This window comes from Periplaneta americana, chromosome 10 (assembly GCF_040183065.1).
Source record: "Periplaneta americana isolate PAMFEO1 chromosome 10, P.americana_PAMFEO1_priV1, whole genome shotgun sequence".
NCBI classification, from domain to species: domain Eukaryota; kingdom Metazoa; phylum Arthropoda; class Insecta; order Blattodea; family Blattidae; genus Periplaneta; species Periplaneta americana.
In genome coordinates this window covers 162774642-162800342 of record NC_091126.1, presented here as the reverse complement: position 1 = coordinate 162800342, position 25701 = coordinate 162774642, and the positions used below count along the sequence as shown (strand labels likewise).

Here is a 25701-nt window from a genome sequence, read left to right as displayed (position 1 = left end):
TCCCGTTAAGCGATGCTCATCTCCTTGAGCGACTGAAAATAGCATGCACAGATATGAATCCCAATTTCGAAGAAATTGCTTTGAAAAATGATTAATTAAATATCACGTGAATGGACTATTCTAATTACATATGGTAGGTAGAGGTGTAGTGGCGCAACTGTCTGTAAATCCGTCACTGCACTGTAGAGTGCAACCCCTCCCACAGTATGTAGTTGCCGTTTAAATCCTGTCTTGTGGGTTGCGTTCATTTTGCCCACCACTGATCTAATTGAAATCGCATTTGTTACATTCAACATCATACTTTATATTGTACTTGATTAGTATGCTGTGTATTATGGCAGACCATTAAATGTAGGATAAGTTTGGAAAAAAAATGGGTCTGTTATTAATTTCTGCTGAAATCTAGTGTGAAATTATTCCAATGTGTTGAACTTTTCGTGTTAGCGTGGTCGGAAAGTCTCCCGGAGCGTGATTGCAAAATATTTTCGGTACCGGTCATTATTAACTAGGTTGTTAGTGAAGAAGGGCGATTGTGAAACTGTTTTGGTGTTTCGTAAAAGTACGCTTTCGCAATGCCATTGACAAATATTGCAGCTCACAAGCAAACGTTCTGATGGGGGCAGATAAAAAAGTATTTTTTTTTCTTCCACCATGTTAATAATGTCAAAAGAAATGCTCATACAAATTTTGGCCACTCGACCGCAATTACGAGGGCCGTAAAAATAAGTTCGTGAAGCGCGCTAACAGAAAAAAAAACACAATTTCATTGGACAAATTTATTGGAACGGACACAGCAGTTGTTGAGCTATTTTTCAACACATTTTCCATCGGAATTGAGACATTTCTCATGACAGAGAGAGATGCAGACGCAGTCAAACGCTGGTTTCGATCTGAGGCGGCTGACTTCTACGACACAAAAATTGATCCTATGGTATGACAAATGTTTCAATTCCAGTGGGGGATATGTTGACAAATAACGCAACAAGTGCTGTATTTGTTTCAATAAATATTTCAATGCAATTGTGCTTTTTTTTTCTATAAACGGCCCCAGGGAAAATCACTTTCTGGACAGCCTCGTAATTGCGATCGAGTGGCCAAAATTTGTATAAGTCTTCTTTTGACATTGTTAACATGATAGAAGAAAAAAAATTGCCTTTTTTAATCTGCCTCCATCAGAACGTTTGCTTGTCAGCTGTTCCTAACCTGTCCTTCGCTGACCCCTGGGGGCCTGCAAGTGATTTGAAAGGGATCTGAGGAACCAAGATTATGTTAATTGACCTTAATTTTATAATGATCTCAAATTTTTCTTAGATTTTTGGAAATATTTTATCGCAGAATATTGAGACAGAGTTTAACAGGAATGAGATAGCGTTAGGAATTGCTCTTGGCTTGCATGTATTGCCAACCTATCTGCCAATTTTAGCTTCTTAAATTCTCTAAATTTTAGTCTTCCGAGTCCAACATGAACAGTGTTTGCATTCAGAACAAGATTGGAGCAACGATAAAGAAATTAAATTTGTGGTCTCACCAAGTTAACACTTCTATTCTCAGCGACTTTCTAACAACAAATGATTATGAACTCTTATCCGATATCGTTTGAAATATAAAACAACATCGTTATTCATTAACTTTAAAATTAAGGAACTGTTAAGCACAAGATTGGAGCAACGATAGAGAAATATTAAATTTGTCATATTTTTTATGTTATAGTGCATATTTCTGAATTTTTTTAGATCATAAGTGCATACTTTATACTGCATATTTTGGAGATTTTTAGGTCACAATAACTAGGTCCTAGTTATATTAATTACAGAATTTTGTACTCATCCTCATAACAGTAGCTGCTGGAAGTGACTGACCGATGAGATCGATCGCGTAATATCGAAGGTCACTGAGGTAGTTGGACTACCCCACTCATTCATACCTTGCCCAGTGTTCCCTGCCACCAGCCGGTACGGCACATCGCCGACTTCATCGAATATATCGAATATTTCGCTGACTTTGTTGACTCTGTACCAGTGCGCCCCACTCAGTCCTACATGCACCGGTGACGTCTCTTCTCTCGGAATAATTTCTATGTCATCTTCATCGTCACATTTTCCGGAACACGTCTTGCCACTTTTGGGACATATCTTGATTTTGTATAAGTCCTGCAACAAGTACATTGAATGTAAGGGGGAAATGCAATTTAGAGGACGCTGTCACTATTATTGCGTATTGTGAGCATGTGACAGTCGTCCATTTTATAATAATAATAATAATAATAATAATAATAATAATAATAATAATAATAATAATTCATTTAACCTGGCAGAGTTAAGGCCATACGGCCTTCTCTAACACTCAACCAGGAGTAAAACTTCGTTCCAAAAACACTACAAATTTACAAAGTACACTACAATTTTATACACAAAACTGAATAAATAATAATAAAATGTAAACAAGTAAGTAGAAATCAGACATAATATATAACATACACAAAGAAAGGAAAAAGCATAATAAAATGTGAACAGAAGGTCAAAATAAATGAGACATACAAAGTATAAAAAATAAGACAATTAATAATAATAATAATAATAATAGTAATGGTAAATAATAATAAATAATAATAATGATGATTTATTTAACCTGGCAGAGTTAAGGCCATATGGCCTTCTCTAACAATCAACCAGGAATAAAACTGCGTTACAAAAAACACTACAAATTTACAAAGTACACTGCAATTTTACACACAAAACTGAATAAGATAATAATAACAAAATGTAAACAACAAGTAAGTAGAAATCATACATAATATATAACGTACAGAAAGAAAGGAAAAAGCATAATAAAATGTGAACAGCAGGTCAAAATAAATGAGATATACAAAGTATAAAAAATAAGACAATTAATAATAATAATAATAATAATAGTAATGATAAATAATAATAATGATAAATAATAATAATGATAATAATAATATAATAATTTATTTAACCTGGCAGAGTTAAGGCCATACGGCCTTCTCTAATACTCAACCAGGAGTAAAACTGCGTTAAAAAACACTACAAATTTACAAAGTACACTACAATTTTACACACAAAACTGAATAAGATAATAATAATAAAATGTAAACAAGTAAGTAGAAATCAGACATAATATATAACATACACAAAGAAAGGAAAAAGCATAATAAAATGTGAACAGAAGGTCAAAATAAATGAGACATACATAGTATAAGAAATAAGACAATTAATAATAATAATAATAATAATAATGATAAATAATAATAATAATAATAATAATAATAATTTATTTAACCTGGCAGAGTTAAGGCCATACAGCATTCTCTAACACTCAACCAGGAGTAAAACTGCGTTACAAAAAACACTACAAATTTACAAAGTACACTACAATTTTACACACAAAACTGAATAAGATAATAATAATAAAATGTAAACAACAAGTAAGTAGAAATCATACATGATATATAACATACAGAAAGAAAGGAAAAAACATAATAAAATGTGAACAGCAGGTCAAAATAAATGAGACATACAAAGTATAAAAAATGACAATTATTGATAATAACAATAATAATAATAATAATAATAATAATAATAATAGTAGTAATAATAATAATGATAAAAAAAATAAGAATAGTAATAATAATAATAACAATAATAATAATAGTAATGATAAAAAATAAGAATAGTAATAATAATAATAGTAATAAAATAGTGCAGTAGAAAGCATACAATGAACACAATATTTTTAGGTACATACAGTAAGGAAAATTATGATTATATATAGCTCAACTTAACACATTATAGATATACCATTATCGGAAAATATGAAAACAAATATATAAAATACGTTAAATATCACTAGAACATAAAAAAATGTGAATACGTGGAAACATGCAATATAATATAATATAATATAATATAATATAATATAATATAATATAATATAATAATAGTAAGTTAGTTTGGCAACTCGTCATAAGATAATTTTCTAACTTGGATTTGAAAGATTTCAATGTTCGGCAGCCCTTGACTTCAGGCGGCAGGGAGTTCCAATGACGAGAGGTAGCAACAGTGAGAGATGAGGAATACAGAGATGTTGTGTGAAGTGGAATTTCTAGCGTGTTATCGCGTTGTGATCGAGTATTAATATTATGATAGCGAGAGAGAGTATGAAAACGAGCGAATAAATAATAGGGGGATGAAGTGTGCATAATTCGATATAAGAGAGAAAGTGAGTGCAGATTTCTCCTCTCATGTAACCTAAGCCATGATAACTTCTCGAAAGAAGGTGAGATATGATCATAGTATCGAACATTACAAATGAAGCGGACGCACGCGTTATGAACACGCTGTAGTTTCTGAGCGGAATCAATCCTGAGATCACTGAACAAAACGTCGCAATAATCGAAGTGAGGTAGAATGAGTGTCTGTATCAGCGTCTGTTTTAATTTAGATGGATAATGATACAGTCTTTTTAGTGAATGGAGAACAGAAAATGCCTTCTTACATGTATATTTAATATGCGTATCCCAATTGATATTACAGAGATTAGATTAGATTTAATATAGAGAATATACTGGGTGTTCATTTCAAAGTGTGTCATGACGTCACTGTTGTGAGTCAGCGATTTGAAGCGAGTTTCAGCTTTTATGTCAGAGAAGTTGCCTATTAATCAAGGCGTTCAATCTGAACTTGAGAACGTGTACGGTATAACTTGAACGCCGTAGCAACAGATGGCGGTCTGTACGGTCTGTGCGCTACCATAACCTCTTTCGAACTGTGTTTTGCGCGTGCAAGTCGTACGCAGGGTATTTGTTATCATCGGTTGCGTACGGCAACATTCCACAACACAAATCAAATGCTCCGTGTCCATATTGACCGTAGAAGTTAATGTCAACAAATACTGTACGTAAGTAATCATCTTAACCCTCTTCCCATATCCCCACAGTAAGAAAAAACTCTCCTCAGTACGTGTTTTCAAACAGTTCACATTCCTGCCACTACCGGCGTTACCGTACGTATCTGTAAGTACTCATCAGAATGAACGCCGTACTTGCCAGGCAACTTCTCTGGCACATAGGTAATACGCCTCTGCGGAAGTGTAGGAAGATTGAATTCTCTAGTCTCATCGGCTAGCCACATGACGACATACAGCGAGTCATGACACACTTTGAACTGAACACGCAGTAAAATGGAGGTGATAAAGTCTTTCTAAAGCACTACTGGAAATAATATTATAAAGCTACTGACGCAGCTCGAAAATATGTAAAGTTGTGGGTGAAAAAGTCCTTAGTGAGCGTGTAGGAAAACGGTGGTTTCAGTTTTTCAATAATAGAGGAGACATTAATTATTTACGAAGTCCAGGAAGATCTAAAGTATGGAATATTCAGTGTACACATAGAGTTATCGAAGAAAATTCATAGAAAAAAAAGTACTCGTATGTTGTCCGAAGAACTAGATGCTTCAAAAATGCAATACTTCGCCACAATAAGACCTTTAGAAAATCACACAGAAGTTACAGACCCGTACCTCCTGAATTGATACCTGGACAGGCTCAACGCAAAGTGGATATCTGTCGTTAGCTTATCGTTAATCCGATGGATGATAGATTTGTCAAGAGCATTGTCACATGTGATGAAAAATGAGTATACTGCCAGAACCCTGACACCTCAAAGTAGTGACTCGATCTCTGTCAGCCTGCCAAAGTTGTCGTTAATATCGATTCGCCCCCAAAGTAATGTTATGTGACTGGTGGAACTTTGGATGTGTGACTCACTGCGGAGATTTTTTGCAGACGGATTTTGTACATTTATTATTAACAATTGTTACAAACAATAATGATATATCCTCAGAAATAAAGACAAGAATAATGGCCGGTAATAGGTGCCTGTTTGGGCTTGGAAAACTATTTAAACTCGGTTCATTATCCAGATCTGCAAAGAAAATAATTTATAAAACTATTCTAAGACCAGTGGTTACATATGCCAGCGAAGCTTGGGTTTTAACAATAAATAATGAAAATATTCTAGCAGTCTCGGAAAGAAAAGTCCTGAGAAAGATATATGGTCCCCATTTTGAAAATGGTCAGTTTAGAAGTAGAACAAATAAAGAACTAATGGAACTGTATGGAAAAACGAGTATAGTTTCCTTCACTAAAAGAAAGGCAGACTTACATGGTTGGGACATCTTGAACGTATGCCAGAAGGCCGATTACCTAAACGAGCATTATATGGACACCCAGGAGGATTAAGGAAGAGAGGAAGACTAAGGTTGAGGTGGCTTCAGGATGTGCAGGATGATTTGCGGAGAGTTGGATGCAAGAGATGGAGACAACGGGCTCAAGATAGAGATGAATGGTTTCTACTGATTAAGGAAGCCCAGGCCCTTCATGGGCTGTAGTGCTAATAATGACTGAATTAATTATTAGCAGTTGAAACGAGTTCATAAAGTTTTGAGAGATAGGTACCCGGCATTAGTTAATCGAAATAGGATTATATTGCAATAGGACAATGCGAGACTCAATACCGCTCGAAGGCCATGGAAAATATCCAGGAAATGGGAGGAATGGAACTGCTTCAACACCCAGCACATACTGCAGTCCTGATCTTGAGCTTTTAGATTACCATCTGATTCAATCCATTGCTCACTTATTGCGCGGAAGACATTTCCAAAATTTGCAAGTCGTTGAAATGGGTATAACCGAATTCTTCGATCGAAAACCAGAAAATGGTACATTGCAGGGTAACAAAGCTCGCTGGAAGTTGGCTCAAAGCCACAGAATCTAATGGCTTTTATTTGGACGATTAGATTAATTTCATGTCAAAGGCACTTCAACCAAAATTTTGCTCCGAAACTGACATTTCTTAAGAGACAGTATCTGTAGAATGAAGAAACATCAGCAACGAACTTGAGGCTTACAATTTCGTGCTAGAAGTGCAACTTTCTACACGTGTTGTTGAACGTCATTTTTAATGCCTTGAAGTAACAAATTTGTAGTGATGTAATATGCAATTATGCTAGGGTTGCCATACGTCCGGGCTTTGCCAGACATGTCCTCATTTTTAGGGTTACATTTTTCGTCTGGGTAATTGTCCGGGTTTTTAGGTTAAATTTAAAATACGACGTTACTAGTGAAGGAAAATGTTTCAAACTGAGGAGACAAAAAGACAGGAAGGAGCAATCCAAGGAAATATACTTGAAATCGGTGCGACGGATATGACGTCAAACTACATCTTCTACGCCTCATAATCCTCCGCGAAATACCGCCAATCGCCAAATATTCAATTGCTAACATCGGTTTCGGTCATACGCAAACGATATTAGCAGATTATTATATCAATGTACATTTCACTCTTTATTTATCAAAAGTGTTATGGTTGTGACATGGACTGAACATTTAATTTCCACATTCTTTCTTTTATCAAGAAAGATGTTAGAACTCCTTCATATGTTAAAGCATAGGGGGACATACCAACTATCAACGGACATATTCTACAGTTGAGCCGAAGAGAATATTATCTTATTTATAAAAAATTAACACAAAAGAGCAGTTCGAGGAGAAAGTTGTTCTACAAAATTCTCCGACTTCTTTGTAAAACCTGGCAGCAATTTCACTTGTTTTTATTATTATTTTGTCATTTGAGGTTAAGAAAATTATTATCAACAATATTTCTCAGCCTGAATAGTCTACATATTATACAGGGACATCATTTTATTTTTACTTCAATTTTTATTGTACCTGAGTTTTTGAATGTACTTCACTCCCACCTCTCTACTAGTAAACTCCAAGCGTCCTCCACACAGAACCGAGGCCGCGTATGAGTACTGAGATAGTGGGTATAGTGCGTTCCAGAAAAATGTTCACGTTTTCCAGTGACGAAAGAGCTTTCAATATTGAATCATATTTTTGCACAGGTACTGTCGTCCGTTTGCTTACGTCGCATCCCGATTTCCCGCACCTGCTTCTGTTCGCCCCTCTGTAAAGTCTAGTAGCTGGGCTGTCTTAGCTCTTTTCTGAAAACATTAATTCTGTTAGGAATTGGACGTCTACGTAATATTATACAACTATTTAAAATAACTTAAATAAAAGAGCCTCTTTAAGTAATTAACTGTCACGTGATTTCCTCCCTTTCTAACACCCTGCGACATAACCACTTGGACGGACAGTAGATAGCATTTCTGAGTAATTTTATCTTTTCGGATCGGGCAGAAGTGAAGATTGAATTTACAGTACGTAAGGTACTCTTTTATAGAGTAGGTATAGAATTATTTCAACATGAGTTACTCGTACGAAGGACGAAACTGGTAATTGGAATTAGTGTATAGTGAGGTAATATGCACAAAGAAACTGAAGCCTGTATCGAAATGAACGGCCACCATTTTAAAAAAATGTGTTTAAATATTCATATTATGATTATTTTTCAATTTAACTTCATTCTCTATTTTGTGCGCTAATGTGGTGTAGACAGTATGATATACACTGCATAATGAATTACGTCCACATGGACAGCTCAGTTCGTGAGTAAAAACACTTATTGTTAATACTGTACTGAATTCTGATTAAACAAAAACCTAATGAAAATTATCAAACTCAAAATCGCGATTTTCCTAGTTTACGTAAATGGATGAACTATTTTTCTTCCCTCCTATACCTAGTAAAGTGATTTATTTGTATATTACGCCAGTATCATCGAACTCCAGTCGTGGAAGAGGGTAGCAAACGGTGTTTCCGGTTCGTAAGCGTTGATCCAAAGGTATAACCAGGTTAATATTAGAAATGTTAGTACAAATAAAATTATATCCCTGTATATATCAGTATTAGCTATACATGATATATGATAGCGATCTGTTCGGAAGTAGGTGTCGATAAAGTGTCCTCTTTTTTTCTTAACAAAATTTGGCAACCCTAATTATGCAGTACTATTTATTTCTTTTAGATATGTTTTATTTTATTGTTAGCTTCATATTGCGTGCAGAAGAACGCAACATGTAAATTATAGTCCTGGCTCTTATTATCGGCGGAGTCCCGCCTACGGCGTTGCCATGTTTTGGCGTGACTTCTTCACATGGCTGGCTGTTCCCATATTCTCAGTCTCGCTAGCCGACGAATTCATTATTGAGCACTGTAGAGTCTTCAGTTTGTATTGTAGCATGTGTTGCGTTGTAATGCTATGTTCCAAGAAGGCATTTATTGGTTTTTAAACTCAAACCAATTTTGTAAGTACTGCGGAGAAATGTAGAATTGTAGGAGTGCCCACTAATAATTAATGATTGCTGAGTCCTCTAATTTAAGTGCGATAGCCTTTAAGAATTTAACGCTTTTTCAGTAAGCTGTAAACAAACTACCTATTTCCGAAACGAATTAGCACTTGAACATGAGTGAAAATAACGAATAGGGATATCATGAACTAGCACCAACAGATAGCGCACGTATACTTTGAGGGATGCGCTTTGCGTGTGCATTTGTTTTTCGGTATATAAACATTGACAGTCTTACTAATAAACCGTGTACAGTTTTTATACGATACTTATACAGAGTTGAGGCAGAAAACGTTACTAATAAACCGTGAATAAGCTATGGACGTATAAACAGGCTGTAACTATACAATGGGAATTGCTTTGCAGTAGTTATATACACGAAACCCCTAGTTTAAGCGTTGTATATAGCGAAAAATTGGCCGCCCCTCTAACAGCTGTTCGTATCGACTGTCATTTTATGATGATGGATGCCTTGTAACCACAGAAGAACAAACCAAAGATCATAGAATTATTAGAATAATATTGCTGTAGCTTGTACTCTTTGACCGAAATGTAGTGTGGTAATCGATTAGAGCCAGTTGTACTATCGATATCTAATACGCCACACTAGAGCGCTCTACCGGATGCAATAGAGAACCAAAGATATTCTATTACCTTTCGTAACGAAGTAATGACGAAACTATGACGTAGCTGTGTAACAGTTATACTGTTATACACGACGTATGTACTGATTATTAGTAAGGAATTTACACACGACTTATAAACGAGCCACTCATTGTATAAGTATAATACAGTTAAACGTCTGTATATAGAGTTTTTATTAGTAAGACTGTGAGGATATACGTAGTGTATTAGTATATTAAATACTCTTAAAAATAACTAAAAATGGCAAATTTTTGTTATGTTCCTATATGTAAAAACCAGGGAAAGCTTTTTGTCTTCAATCAGGTCCCGAAATATTCTGAATATTTCGGATTGTTTAGATTTTATTTCCATTGTGTAAGCTAATTTATTTTTCTTTTCAATTTGTTTCATGCTTAGAGCTTTTTTTTTTTGTAAAACTATAGCCCTAGCATACATATGTAAAATAGGGCTGCCCCCCATTGGAGATAAAATAATAATAATAATAATAATAATAATACTAATACTAATAATAATAATAATAATAAATATTCTGAATATATGCTTTAAACCTTAAGGGGAGGGAGAGGTGAAATTTTGAACAAAAACTGAAGAAAAAATGAAAATTTGGCTTCTTCCATTTTTATTATCTTTATTTTCATATTCCGAAGTTAGTTTTTGATTTTGTGCCCTTTAAAAGTATGAAATTAAAACCAAGATAACTGTATTACTATATTAGTCCCATAATAAACTAATACTTATCATTATTTATTCTATGTATGTATTTATTCACACTTCAATGGGTATATACCCGGTGACAGTGGTAACTAATTACACTCAATAATGACAATAATAAACTTATTATTTAAAAATACAGTTAATAATAATACCAATAATTAATACAAATAATTAATACTGACAATAATTTATAATAATAATAATAATAATAATAATAATAATAATAATAATAATAATAATAGGGAATATCCTAAATTAAATAAGCACGATCACTTAAAATAACATTTAAAATAAATCTAATTTGTATGTTAAATCTAAGTTCGAACTAAAACCAACCTTATATACCTTCTCTGAACATATAAATAAAAATAAATATTGAAAATTTCTTACAATATGGTGCATGGAGCATTTTATATCAAACGATATAAAGTTTTATAAAAGTATTAATATTCACAGAACTATTGTACTTTGAAAGTTGAAACTTGGTATGTCCATTACTAACAACATATTTAGTATCCATGATCAATTTCAAACAAATCGGATAAATGTTATGGATTTTGAAATATTCACCTCTGCCTCCCCTTAAAAATATAAGTAATTAAATTGCGCCCGAAAGTGCTAGCTATTAAATAAAAGTAACTACTTCAAGTAAGGAATTGTTGACTACAGTTTCATTATGGAAGAGGAAAAAGAAAAATTAATAAAGACATATGCAACCTCGACAGCAAGCTATGTTAGCTTAGATTATATTCAGTAGTTGTAGGAGTCTCCGAAGTTTACGCCTGCAGTAAACTCTCGATAAACTGGGATGTTTATTAACCAGGACGATCCCTAGTGAAATCCATTTCGTGAATTATGTTTTTAATGTACTGTACCCTAATTATTAAAACCATGTTTTAACTTCAAATTTTCAAAATCATCCTACATAGTATTCAAAACTGCATGTCCTTAACCTACAAAACGCATGACTAATCGTGATACTACTGCGATCATATTATATCCTATTCAAAATTGCATTTGATCTTTCTGCAACTACGGAAAAAAATACAAGGAATGCAATCTCGATAGTCCCTTCCCTATTAAAAAAACACATTGGTGGCTGCATATCCTGTTTTTAGCGTACGGTTCTTAAATACTAATTATTAAAGATGATATTCACCTTCGACATAGTTCCTATTGTTTTATTCGTGCACCTCGTTCTCAAAGTTCTCGTTTAGGTTCATGAATATTCAAATTACTCGTATCTATATTCTGCATACTGCAGATTCCCCCACCCATCTCGGGGAATCGCTCAATATTATACAGGTTTACGTTATTATTTATTGTAAATTAAATTAAATTATGAGGTAAGAAAATACTGAATTATATTAAATTATACTAGGTTATACAAAATAATTGTAAATATAATTTTGACACGCACAGAAAACCAACAAGCGGGAAAACGTAATCAACTGTAGCATATGACATAACATAGCCCTACAACATGTTGCGCCGCATGGAACGCTCCTGCCATCTAACGGTAAAACTTCGCGTAAGATATCCCTATTACAATATATTTTCATAAAGAGTATTCCAATAAGAGTGTCATACTTTTAAAATTAAATAAATTGTATCAACGAAAGAGGTTTATTTATTTAATTATTATTATTTTGAAGCACACATAATGTCATTACATATGAAAGAGAACGTCAGTTAAATGGCCGTCGCGGCGTTGTTTACTTTAAAGAGCAATTCTCCCGAAAGCATACTGTACTTGTTTAGGAGTAAGGAACCTGTTTTAGAGTGACCCTGTAGTGCGCGTTACTTGTGTTTGTGAGCAGGGTGTCTACTGAAGGACACGTGACATAATGCATACCCCTTGTACATTTGTACTCATTCCAATACTGTTGGGCCAAGAAAACGATCTCTATATCGTCGTTGTTCCTGCAATAACTTTTATGTGACATATTTATCGATTTTCAGATTTTTGCTCTATTAAATAACTTAAATAGTGATACAACAAAAAATAAAACCTCCTATATGTAATTATATTTCTTTGTTTAGAAAATGTAAGAATTCACAGTCTCCTATGTACGGCAGACATAGGATGAATAAATGTGTTTTTCCTTTCTACTGAAAAAATTTATATTTTGCACATAGGAGTTATTGTAGGAACAAAGACGATATGTAACATATAAAAGGATACAAAATCAAGATCTACAGTAGCATTATTAAGAGCATAAATAATTATGGAGCAGAAGTTTGACCACTAAAGGAAAGAACAAAATTAAAATTACTTGCTACAGAAATGTGTTTTTGGCGTAGGGAAGCTCATATATTCAGATGGGATAAAATTAGAAAATAAATAAGATCAGACAAAAAATGAATGTTGATAGTGCAATTTTGCACTACATTAGAATGAAATAGCCACATTCCTACTCAGCTCCTTCTGTCATAAAATTAGTTTATATTTCATATCATAAAATGTTATGTCTGTTATGGTAACTTCTGTAGTCTTCGATCTTGACTAAACTCACGAGTCTCCTTTAAACTCATGTTTAAAGTGGGTCGTGCATCAGTAGATTTTCTAAAAGAACTGGTGGTGTGGTAGGGAAGGCCTGATGGCCTTAACTCCGCCAGATTAAATAAATAAATAAATAAATAAATAAATAAATAAATAAATAAATAAATAAATAAATAAATAAATAAATAAATAAATAAATAAATACATAAATAAATAAATAAGTAAGTAAATAAATAAGTAAATAAGTGAGAAAGTAAATAAGTAAGTAAATAAGTAAGTAAGTAAATAAATAAGTAAGTAAATAAATGAGTAAATAAGTAAGTAAATAAATACATAAGTAAGTAAATAAGTAATTAAGTAAATAAGTAAGTAAATAAATAAGTAAGTAAATAAGTAAGAAAGTAAATAAATAAATAAGTAAATAAGTAATTAAGTAAATGAGTAAGTAAGTGAATAATTAAGTAAGCAAATAAGTAAATAAATAAGTAAGTAAATAAATAAATAATGAATAAATAAATAAATAATTAAGTAAATAAGTAAGTAAGTAAGAAAGTAAATAAATAAATAAGTAAGTAAGTAAATAAGTGAGTAAGTAAATAAGTAATTAAGTAAATGAGTAAGTAAGTGAATAATTAAGGTAAAGGTAAAGGTATCCCCGTAACATGCCATGAAGGCACTTGGGGGGCATGGAGGTAGAGTCCCATGCTTTCCATGACCTCGGCACTAGAATGAGGTGGTGTGATCGGCACCACGCTCTGACCGCCTTTTACCCACGGGAAAGACCCGGTACTCAATTTTATAGGAGGCTGAGTGAACCTCGGGGCCGTTCTGAAAGTTTGGAAACGAGAAAAAATTCTGTCACCACCTGGGATCGAACCCCGGACCTTCCACTCCTTAGCCAGCTGCTCTACCAACTGAGCAACCCGGCTGCCCGAATAATTAAGTAAGTAAATAAATAAGTAAATAAGTAAATAAATAAGTAAGTAAATAAGTAAATAAATAAATAAATAATATATCTATTCTCTGTTTGTGGAACAGTTTCAAATAATAGCAAAGTAAACCATTAAAAAAAATCATTTTCTTCAGTGTTACGTTCTCCATTCAATAATATAATTATGTTTGTGAAGTACTTGAAATAATGAAAAACAACGGATTTACTGCATGATACAGTTTGAAGTGTAAAAGAAATAATGAATTTGAAGGAAAAGAGTATACAAGATATCAATTATTATTAAAAATAGAGTTTTATGAATATTATTCAGTTTATGGTTCTGCAATTCTACGTCAAATAATTTTAAAAATATCAAGCATAAAATAAGGGAACGAAGCTGTCAATTCAAATGTGACCAGAAATGTGCTAAACGTGATAATACATTCCACACTGCCACTGGCAGCTTCGGTTGAAGTGCTAATTCAGACTCCGTTCGTTATTTCATCTGAATAGACTTCTGCCTCACACAATACCTTACTGAAACGTTCTTTTTTTAAATTTATACAGGGACATCATTTTATTTTTACTTCAATTTTTATTGTACCTGCGTTTCTGAATGTACTTGACTCCCACCCCTTTCACTAATGTCCTTACTAACGCCAGTCACACAAACTTACGGCCGCTGTTGCTAGCAGTGAAGTAAACAGTACAGAGTACAGTGTGTTTCAGAAATATGTTGCGTTTTCTATAGAAGAAAGAGCTTAAATTATTGAAGTTTATTTTCACACAGGTATGGTGTGTAGCATAACTGAATTTATCTGTGTGGACTTAGCACAAGTGAAGATTAGAGTTACCGAAAGTACGGTACCCTATAATATGGTACGGTACTTAACAACATTATTTAAACAAGAGTTTTGTTTTACTATTTGTAGGTATGAAGGACGATTATGGAAACTGGAATTACAATGTAACCGAATGTGAACAACAGTTTTTCTTGTTTTTTTTTTTTTCACAATTTCCTGATTATATCATTACGGAATATTTTCGTAGAAATGTCATTAATCTGGTAGATAAATTTAGAGCAACAGAGTGTACAGAAAGGAAGAAAAGTGTAAGATGGCCAACAAAGGTGACAGAAGATGCTGTAGAATGTGCTAGAGAAAGGATGCAGCGAGGTCGTAATAAGTCGGTCAGGAAGTTAGCTGTAGAAATTGGGGTTTCTTACGGAAGTGCTCACAAAATTCTCAGGAATAAATTAGGTTAGTAATATGCTGAATAAAGTAGACATTACATAATGTATATAACCGCCTGAAGACTTGAGTTTGTGAAAAAAATTGTTACTATTCTACTGGTTTTTGATAAAATACTGTAAAGTAATGACCAAACTGAAAATCGTAATACTATATTTCCCTGTAACATAAATGGATACACTACTTTTCTCTCCTCCTATAGCTAGTAAAATGATTTGTTTACATATTGCACTAGCAACTCCAAACTCCTGTAATGGAAGGGGGTTACAGTGTTTCCGAGTATAATCAGGTTAATGTTAAAAATGTTAGTAAAAATAAAGTGATGTCCCTGTACATGTAACGTTTTAGTCAGAATTCCTCTAAAACTTGCCATTGAGAATTATACTTGACGCAAAATCGCAAGATGGACTTAGTATGGCTGCTCGATAAAGTGCAGAGAAATGTAAGTACAGTACCGATATTAATTTTTATTTATATGTTTAGTTATTGTTTTGCTTGTGACTATAGGCCTACCTATATAAAGTCGTTTTTCTAAAAGGCTAGATGAAATATTTTAAATAACTAATTGTGAGGTTAATTCGCCTTGAAATGCATAGGAATTTGTTTAGCTATTCTACTTTCTGCTATAAGAAAACACATCTCGAAATATACGAGTATATGAAAATAGTTCGTAATTGTACAGTGCAAGTAGGTCTATAGAGGAACGGAGATAAATTGTGACAGAGAGGAAGAGAGAAATCAGCTGTCCGTTGCGCTGCCGCTCGAACACTGACCTTCGAAGTGCGTGTTTTAAATAATTGAGGCGGTAGCCGGAAAAAGGGCCCGTAAGCAAAAGTCATGTTTCGAGAAAACAATTATTGAAAGATTTATTTTTATGTAGGCCTAATTGCGATTTGAATGTACTTTTATCAAAATAACAATTTGCATACTGTTACAATAATGTTTGTCCACAAGTTTTTATTAAATAATGCATTCCGATTTTAATAGTGTTACAAATATACGTATATATTTTATTGGAGCATTTTATAGGCTCTTTTTCTAGAGAACAAGTTTATTTTATAAAAATACTTTCAATATGAGTACATTTTAGCATAAACATCAGCATTTAACATTGCATATTAGAGAGGTTTACAAGTTCGTAATCATTTTAGTAAAATTATATTTCTTACATATATATCATAGTTACGTAATAAATTGTACCGCATACGTAAAAATGAAGAATATCTGTTGCGTACAGAATACAGATTAAAGGTTATTTGGTATTAATCTAGAATCGATTCACACTCACTTCAGAGTTTATCAATTGTACAGAGAGCAGGGTTTGAGCTCAAATGTTAATTTCTTTCCGGGCGTATTTAGAAATTCATTTTATTTATATCTGACAAGCTAATGGATTTCAGAATAAAATATCTCCAAGCGCCAATCAAATTGTATCCCTTGACTGATTTCACGAGGGCTGGATCTAGTATGAATCCTTGCACTTAATCCATTTAGGCAGTCGACCTGGTTGGCGAGTTGGTATAGCGCTGGCCTTCTATGCCCAAGGTTGCGGGTTCGATCCCGGGCCAGGTCGATGGCATTTAAGTGTGCTTAAATACGACAGGCTCATGTCAGTAGATTTACTGGCATGTAAAAGAACTCCTGCGGGACAAAATTTCGGCACATCCGGCGACGCTGATATAACCTATGCAGTTGCGAGCGTCGTTAAGTAAAAAACATAACAATTAACAATCCATTTTGGCCCATTGTTCGCCTTATAAGCGACGATTTTCTAAGTGATGGCTCGGATGGAATTTGTGAATCCGACGCTGAGAAGCGGGCCATCCTTCCTGGGACCCATCATCTACTGGCGAGCCCGAACCCAGAGCCTCAAGCCCTTAGAACCTAGACAAGCATCGGAAACCCGTACTACCCCTAGACAACACCCCAGCATATTTTTACTACTTACATATCATAGCTGAAATGAGGAGGAAGTAGAGAGTGTGGTGAAATGAGAGAGGGAACCACGAGAAAACTGTTTCATCCACCGCAAATGCCACCCAGATCTGATCTGGAATCGAAACCCGGGTGGCCTTGGTGAAAGGCCAGCGTGCTAGCACTGTAGCCACAGACGCGGCAATTGCCTCCCTTAATAGCGATTGAAATGACTGGGCAACGCTGTACTCCTCTGATTCGCGGGAGCCGTGAAGCAATTGAAGATCATGTGCTGCGAAGTAGATCTAACTCAAGCCTGGGCGTTAATAACTCAATTGAGGTACTGCAGACGACCTTTTAACTCCCCACTCCACATTCCTCTGCAGAGACAGTTCTGTATCGGACCGATACGAGTAGACCTGAAGGCAAACGTTGTTGAGTGACGGGTTGTAGAATGCATGCATAATATATTTCGGCTCTCGCTGGTCACCTAAATCCACCACTGATGCACAATGCCATGGATGGGCAACTCGTACCCACAAAGTGCTGAAAAGTCTTGAAAGAGAGAAAGACAGGCGGAGCTAGCCGCAGCAGTTATAAGTTGTTTGTAGTTTCGCTGCAAAAGCAGTTCACTGCCACGGTGCGCTCTGGCGGCTCGTGCAGGTGGTCGTGATATCTACTCCATGATTTGAATTTCAGAATTATGACGCATGGTACAATAATTATAGTAATTTTAGACGGACTGTACCTAAACACATAACAAAATTATATTATTTCCTAGCTTTGTAATTTAGTTTAGTACTGGAAACACAACCTGAATACACCTTTACAAGAGACAATAAACATAGCTGCAACACTTATTTATTATTATACTATTTGTTAATATTTATTATTATATGTCTTATTTGATAATAGAACGCGAGAATTTACACGTCTTTGTACATTAAAGAGTATTCCTCTGTTCTCAGAAAGGTAATAGTCTGTATTCGCAAACAAACACAAATTCAAGGAAGTATTTTTCACATATCACGGCAGATGAAATAAACTTACTTCTAAGCTCTTTCTGTACATTGAGAGCTTTTAGACTTCTTTCTTGTATTAAACTCTGACTCAAGTACATAGAGTATATATGGAAGCAAAGAGTATATTTGGAAATTCTGACTTAGGCAGCATTACGAACAGTTCGATTCCTGATTTCGCTGGAATCTGAGTGGCGTGCTGTTCTGTAGATTTATCAATTCAAGCTATAAACTTTCAGGATCTTCTATCGACTGTAAGCCAAAAGGATTTCTGAAAAATCTCGATTCCTTGTCAATTGTCACTGTTTCTCCAAACTTAGCAGTGAATTCTGCTGTAGGTCTTAAAGTAGGGTCTTATATTTGATAAGAAGATTTTCTTATCACTCTTCAAGATAGTTTATAGTCAAAGAAAGTGAAGGTGTCTATGTTCTACATGATATTGCCACATTTCAAATTTATCCATAAATGCTCTTAGCTAGTCGATTATATGTCTTGCAATTCTGTAACTCGCACGCACAACGTGCTAACGATATTTGATATCAGTCTCACCTTGTTGATATCCGATTTTTACCTTTAGCTATTCTAAACCAGATCTCGACAGCATTGCTTTACTAAAACCTTCTCTGTGTTTATTTGTAACATAAAATTTCATGCGTAAGAAAGTTAATAGAACATAATACAAGCTTTACTACACGACCAAGGCGGGACCCGTCGTGGCAGAATGAGGAACTCCGTGCTCGCTGCGTATGTTTACTGCTGGAGTGTCGTCACATCCAATACCTAGCGTTTCAATCTGGTCGCAATGCCGCATGTAGGAAGACGTGTGTTTCGTAGCCAAACGCGGAGCATTATTTATAATGGCATAAAGTTTTCTGATGAAGAAAAGACAACTGACTTATTCCTACCTCTATCGAAGACAAAAGAGCGTGCTGCAGCTATTGTGAAGTTAAATAAGGAAACCTTTAGTAGGATTAGAAAGGAAGGTAAAGAATGTGAGGAAAAGGGTGTAGAAATATCGACACCAAACAAAGTTAGACGACCTCCTGCAAATAAGGTTGAATTAGACGACGTGGACAAATGTATCATAAGAAGAGAAGTTCATAAATATTATAGTCTCTACCAGTGGCGTAGCATGAAATTTTGAGCAGGGGAAGCTAACTCAAGTTGTCTTTCATGTATGAGGAAACGTATTGCGTCTTAAAATAAATAGTAGTCGATGTCAAGTCAGCAGTCCGAAGATTGGTTGGGACCTCATAAGTAACACCAATAAGGCATCACCTCAAGTGGTAGTAAAATATGATTTCATGGTTTACACATATCTCTATAGACACATAGAGTATGTATAATTTAACATTAGCTAACTCCCTGTCATATTTAGAAAAACCACAATATTAACGGTCAATAGATACAGTGTTAGTAAAATTACACCAATCAACATTAAAAGCCACCGTCGTAGCTCTGTCGGCTAAGGCGCTTGCCTGCCGATCCGGAGTTGCGTTCGGGCGCGGGTTCGATTCCCGCTTGGGCTGATTACCTGGTTGGGTTTCTTCCGAGGTTTTCCCCAAACGTAAGGGAAATGTCAGGTAATCTATAGCGAATCCTCGGGCCTCATCTCGCCAAATACCATCTCGCTATCACCAATCCCATCGACGCTAAATAACCTCGTAGTTGATACAGCATCGTTAAATAGCCAAGTAAAAAATCAACGTTAAAATCTTTATCAGAAGATTAGTTTTGACTACATAAATTAGTGTCGGGAACTGTTATTTCAGTCATTATTTATTATATCAGCTACAGTGCACACTAACACTTCAACTGAACACAACTCACGAAAGGGATAACTCGGAAGCTAATTCTATCCAATTTTAAAGCTAGCTTCTTGCGAGGGTAGTTTAGTTAGAAAGGGATGGAAAATCTGCGGGTAGCGTTACATAGAAGAATGTGTCAAAGAAACGAGCCTGTGGAGGGGATTGTAAGCTGATGTGTGCAGGCTTCATGTTTACTGCTGCATCACAAATCATCCTGAACTGCCGCATCACAACATTTAAGGCGTACTTATAAATTCTATTAAAATTAATAAATAATTTTTCTCATAACTGCAGTTTATTATGGAGTTATTAACTGGGGAAGCTGAGCTTTTTAGCTTACATTGACGCTACGCCACTGGTCTCTACAAAGAGCTTCCAACATTAGGAAAGTTGCATAAATTTTGTAAGAGAGAGATAGGTTTTAAAGGGTGCAAGGAAACTTTACGAAAACTCATACTATCCATGAAGTAAACATAAAAGAAAATATCTAATAGAACGCTCTGATATAGTAGCCCGTTATTTACCTGGACGAAACATGGTTCCATACCCATTACACTGTCCACAAATGTTGGCAAGACGTAAACGTGTCAGGAGTTTATACAAATAGCAGTGCAGGTCAACGACTTACAGTAGCCCATGCTGGTGGTAGTGATGGGTTTATACCGAGTGCTTTGCTCATATATGTTGTCCGGAGTCTGGCCAATTTAAAATTCTAAGGCAAGAAATGTATATCAAATGCAATATTGTATAAAATACAGTACCTACTTTAGTTTACGTTACTTTCGATTCATGTTCGCTTCTTTGCGAACACTGATGTTGTGGTGTGTTTTCTGAATAAATTCCTATGTGTATAAATATGATAAAATAAAATTAAACAATAGAGTTAACTATATATACGAACATATAACATATAAAGCGTGTTAATAATAATGAAACAAGAGCGCAGTTCAGCATGTGCTTCATTTTGCATCTGATGCGGACTTTAGAACACGGCCTGTGTTGTGAAGCGAATCGCAGCGCCATCAAACAAAACGGTTCCCGCCTTGGTCGCATAGTACCTCCTTTCTTAATAAAAAATCTTTCTCTTTCGACTCATCACTAAAGGGAAATGATCTGGGGATTATATTGTTTTTCACTTAAAACGAGCCGCCACTTACTGCAGACGCGAGCAAACTTGTATACAGACACTACAGTACAGAGTCCGTTCTACCTGCACTGAGGTTGCGTTCACACTTCGAGAGCACGAGTTGCCCACCCACGCACAATGCTTTATTGTGTGTTCGTTCTAAAGCGGTGAAGCGGAAAGGATATGGGTGGGTGTATATCCTTTCCTTTTTCCTACCCCTTTATGCCCAGGGTTGGTCTACCTCGTTCTAAGAGCTCAATCCGTCAGTGATAAGTGTACATTTTGTTTACATCAAGTAGTTCTTACAGTGTACAGAAAATACTTATACAAATTGTTTAATAACAATAAATAATATTGCATATACTAATTAACAAACCTCAATGTCTTCAACTTTTCTTTGTAATTCTGAAGTAGCATCTACAGCCAGCGATTTGAAAGCATCTAGAATGGAGCGGTAACCAGTGCAGCGACAGATGTTTCCACCAAAAGAGTTCTCAACATCCTTCATTTTGACTTCGTTTCCTTCCAGGAGACTGTCAAAAAGATAGAATTAATTATGTTATTAACTGTCACCCACACCTGTGGAGTAACGGTCAGCGCGTCTGGCCGCGAAACCAGGTGGCCCGGGTTCGAATCCCGGTCGGGACAAGTTACCTGGTTGAGGTTTTTTCCGGGGTTTTCCCTCAACCCAATACGAGCAAATGCTGGGTAACTTTCGGTGTGGACCCCGGACTCATTTCACCGGCATTATCACCTTCATATCATTCAGACGCTAAATAACCTGAGATGTTGATACAGCGTCGTAAAATAACCCAATAAAATAAATTAACTGTCACTTCACATTGCTGTGCAGAATTATACTGTATGAGACAGGCAGTCACCATAATAAAACCACCATAAATATTACTTCATAAGCTACCATAAGCTCTACCCAGGACTGGGTACGTTACGTTATTCTGATAAATTAGTGCTGTTTACTTTAAGGAGAAATTCTCCCGAGCGCTGTGACAGTATGCATACTGTAGGGCAATCACTGTCAGTGCAGTGGTTGACTCTGCAGTAGGATGGCGAACTTTGAAGTTGCACCCCTCTGAGAAGCTGTACGTGACGAAAACCTAAATTGGTATATTTTGAGATTGAACATGGCTAATTCATTTGTTCCAAACATTAAACGGCTTCTGCAAATGAAACGACTTACAAGTTTCGAAAAGCAACCACATAGTTATTTGGTTATTGAGTTTCAAATAATTTTGTTTTAATAGAAAATATTTATTGATTTCAGTGCGATTTTGTTACAATAGTTTATTCATGCAAAAGAAAAGTGTAACAGCGTGTTTCTTATTAATTTGCTTCTTGTATTTCTGATTGTAATCCTTTATTATATATGCTTATATTAATTATTAATACCATTATGTAATTGTTAAAGTACTGTGGATATAGATTGTGTAAATAAGTTTAATGATTTGTATGTATCTATTTTCATTTATGATTTTTAATTATTTTGTATCGAAAACTTTGAGCTGTATAGGAATATTTTATTTTGCGACACATTTATAGTTGTTATTTTATAATCTCGAGTATAATTGATACCTGTATATATTTTAGATTTTAAATTTAATTTTATTGGGTTATTTTACGACGCTGTATCAACATCTAGGTTATTTAGCGTCTGAATGATATGAAGGTGATAATGCCGGTGAAATGAGTCCGGGGTCCAGCACCGAAAGTTACCTAGCATTTGCTCGTATTGGGTTGAGGGAAAACCCCGGAAAAAACCTCAACCAGGTAACTTGTCCCGACCGGGATTCGAACCCGGGCCACCTGGTTTCGCAGCCAGACGCGCTGACCGTTACTCCACAGGTGTGGACTAGATTTTCAATTTTTCTTGTGTAATATTAAGTAGTCTATAATTCACATAATATAAATTTATATCTTTATTTTAATTCAAGATTTTAAATTTTATTGTATATCATAAACTAAAATTTTATTTAGCTACATAAGATTATATATACTGGGTGTTCAGTTCAAAGTGTGTCATGGCTCGCTGTATGCCGTCACGTGGCTAGTCGATGAGTCTAGAGAATTCAATCTTCCCACACTTCCGCAGAGGTGTATTACTTATCTGCCAGAGAAGTTGCCTAGCAAGTACGGCGTTCATTCTGAAGAGTACGTACCGATACGTACGGTAACGCCGGTAGTGGCAGGAATGTGAACTGTTAGGAAACACGTACTGAGGTGAGTTTTTTTCTTACCGTCGGGATATGGCGAGAGGGTTAAGACGATTACTTATGTATTTGTTGACATTAACTTGGACGGTCAACATGGACACGGAGCATTTGATTTGTGCTGTGGAATGTTGCCGTACGCAACCGATGACAATAAATACCCTGCGTATGACTTGCCCACGCAAAACACAGTTCGAAAGAGGTTATGGTAGCACACAGACCGTACAGACCGCCATCTGTTGCTACGACGTTCAAGTTATACCGTACACGTTCTCAAGTTCAGATTGAACGCCTTGATTAATAGGCAATTTCTCTGACACAAAAGCTGAAACTCGCTTCAAATCGCTGACTCACCAAAAGTGACGTCATGACACACTTTGAAATGAACACCCAGTAGTTACTGTGCGATACATATTTGAAACAAAGTTCGCGATAGCGTATCTAGAAATGACGTAATCGCTTGCACTGATGACGTCACGGAAGGATGACATTTTTCTTGTGCATCGTGAAGTACAGAAAGATTAATTAGTCCTGACAGCTCAGCGACGCGAAAGAGGGGAAGTAATCGGAGGAGTGGGGAGAGTTCCGGAGTAGAGATAAGGGCGAGTAGTCGATAAAGGCAAGCGAGTGAATAAACCAAACACCCCTTGGCGTAACTAAATGGACTCGCCTGTCCCACGCGCACATCTCCGGCGACTGTCAGGATCAAATAATCGTACTGTAATATAAACCCGTGATGACATACTTTATATTGCTCAAAAGAAAACTTGAGAAATGGATTTGGAGGGGGATATTGACGTCATGAATGAAGTTATCTATACTCAAGAATTCAAGATTGTAATCACCATTTTCTTATGCTTTATCTTACTACTACTTCGCTCCTCTTTATGTTACCTTTGTTTTGTTATATCATATTTTTATTTTATTATTTGTTATTCACTTTTTGTGTCTTTAGTTCTTTTATGGATTAAACTTACATTTTAAATTAATATTTCTGTTATTCACAGATTTCAAAAAGGCGTATGACTCGGTTAAGAGGGAAGTATTATATGATATTCTTATTGAATTTGGTATTCCCAAGAAACTAGTTCGATTAATTAAAATGTGTCTCAGTGAAACATACAGCAGAGTCCGTATAGGTCAGCTTCTATCTGATGCTTTTCCAATTCACTGCGGGCTAAAGCAGGGAGATGCACTATCACCTTTACTTATTAACTTCGCTCTAGAATATGCCATTAGGAAAGTTCAGGATAATAAGCAGGGTTTGGAATTGAACGGGTTACATCAGCTTCTTGTCTATGCGGATGACGTGAATATGTTAGGAGAAAATACACAAACGATTAGGGAAAACACGGAAATTTTACTTGAAGCAAGTAAAGCGATCGGTTTGGAAGTAAATCCTGAAAAGACAAAGTATATGATTATGTCTCGTGACCAGAATATTGTACGAAATGGAAATATAAAAATTGGAGATTTATCCTTCGAAGAGGTGGAAAAATTCAAATATCTTGCAGCAACAGTAACAAATATAAATGACACTCGGGAGGAAATTAAACGCAGAATAAATAGGGGAAATGCGTGTTATTATTCGGTTGAGAAGCTCTTATCATCCAGTCTGCTGTCCAAAAATCTGAAAGTTAGAATTTATAAAACAGTTATATTACCGGTTGTTCTGTATGGTTGTGAAACTTGGACTCTCACTCTGAGAGAGGAACATAGGTTAAGGGTGTTTGAGAATAAGGTGCTTAGGAAAATATTTGGGGCTAAGCAGGATGAAGTTACAGGAGAATGGAGAAAGTTACACAACACAGAACTGCACGCATTGTATTCTTCACCTGACATAATTAGGAACATTAAATCCAGACGTTTGAGATGGGTAGGGCATGTAGCACGTATGGGCGAATCCAGAAATGCATATAGAGTGTTAGTTGGGAGAACGAAGGGAAAAGACCTTTAGGGAGGCCGAGACGTAGATGGGAGGATAATATTAAAATGGATTTGAGGGAGGTGGGGTATGATGATAGAGACTGGATCAATCTTGCACAGGATAGGGACCGCTGGCGGGCTTATGTGAGGGCGGCAATGAACCTTCGGGTTCCTTAAAAGCCATTTGTAAGTAAGTAAGTATTTCTTTAAGTAGGATTCGTTCTAGGATCAGATATTCTTAATTTTTCGTGTCCATTATTTTAGTACTAGAGTTGTTACAACTCGGAAAAATAAGCGAAGAATATTATATTCGAATGTAATTCATGAAGTATGTGACAGGTGGCGGTTTGTAGCTTAGTTTCACTTTTAAGCAA

At 35.4% G+C, this 25701-nt stretch overlaps 1 protein-coding gene across 2 annotated transcripts in view; it reads right to left on the bottom strand.

Annotated features, from left to right (window-relative positions):
• LOC138708125 (xanthine dehydrogenase-like) overlaps positions 1 to 25701 on the bottom strand; it is a 171890-nt gene that overhangs the window by 69474 nt on the left and 76715 nt on the right. For both annotated transcript variants that reach the window (XM_069838340.1, XM_069838339.1), the window contains exons 5-6: positions 21553 to 21709; positions 1925 to 2150 (exon numbers count right to left, since the gene is read on the bottom strand). In XM_069838340.1, the coding sequence (XP_069694441.1) occupies positions 1925 to 2150; positions 21553 to 21709 (383 nt within the window). The remainder of the gene's footprint in view (positions 1 to 1924; positions 2151 to 21552; positions 21710 to 25701) is intronic.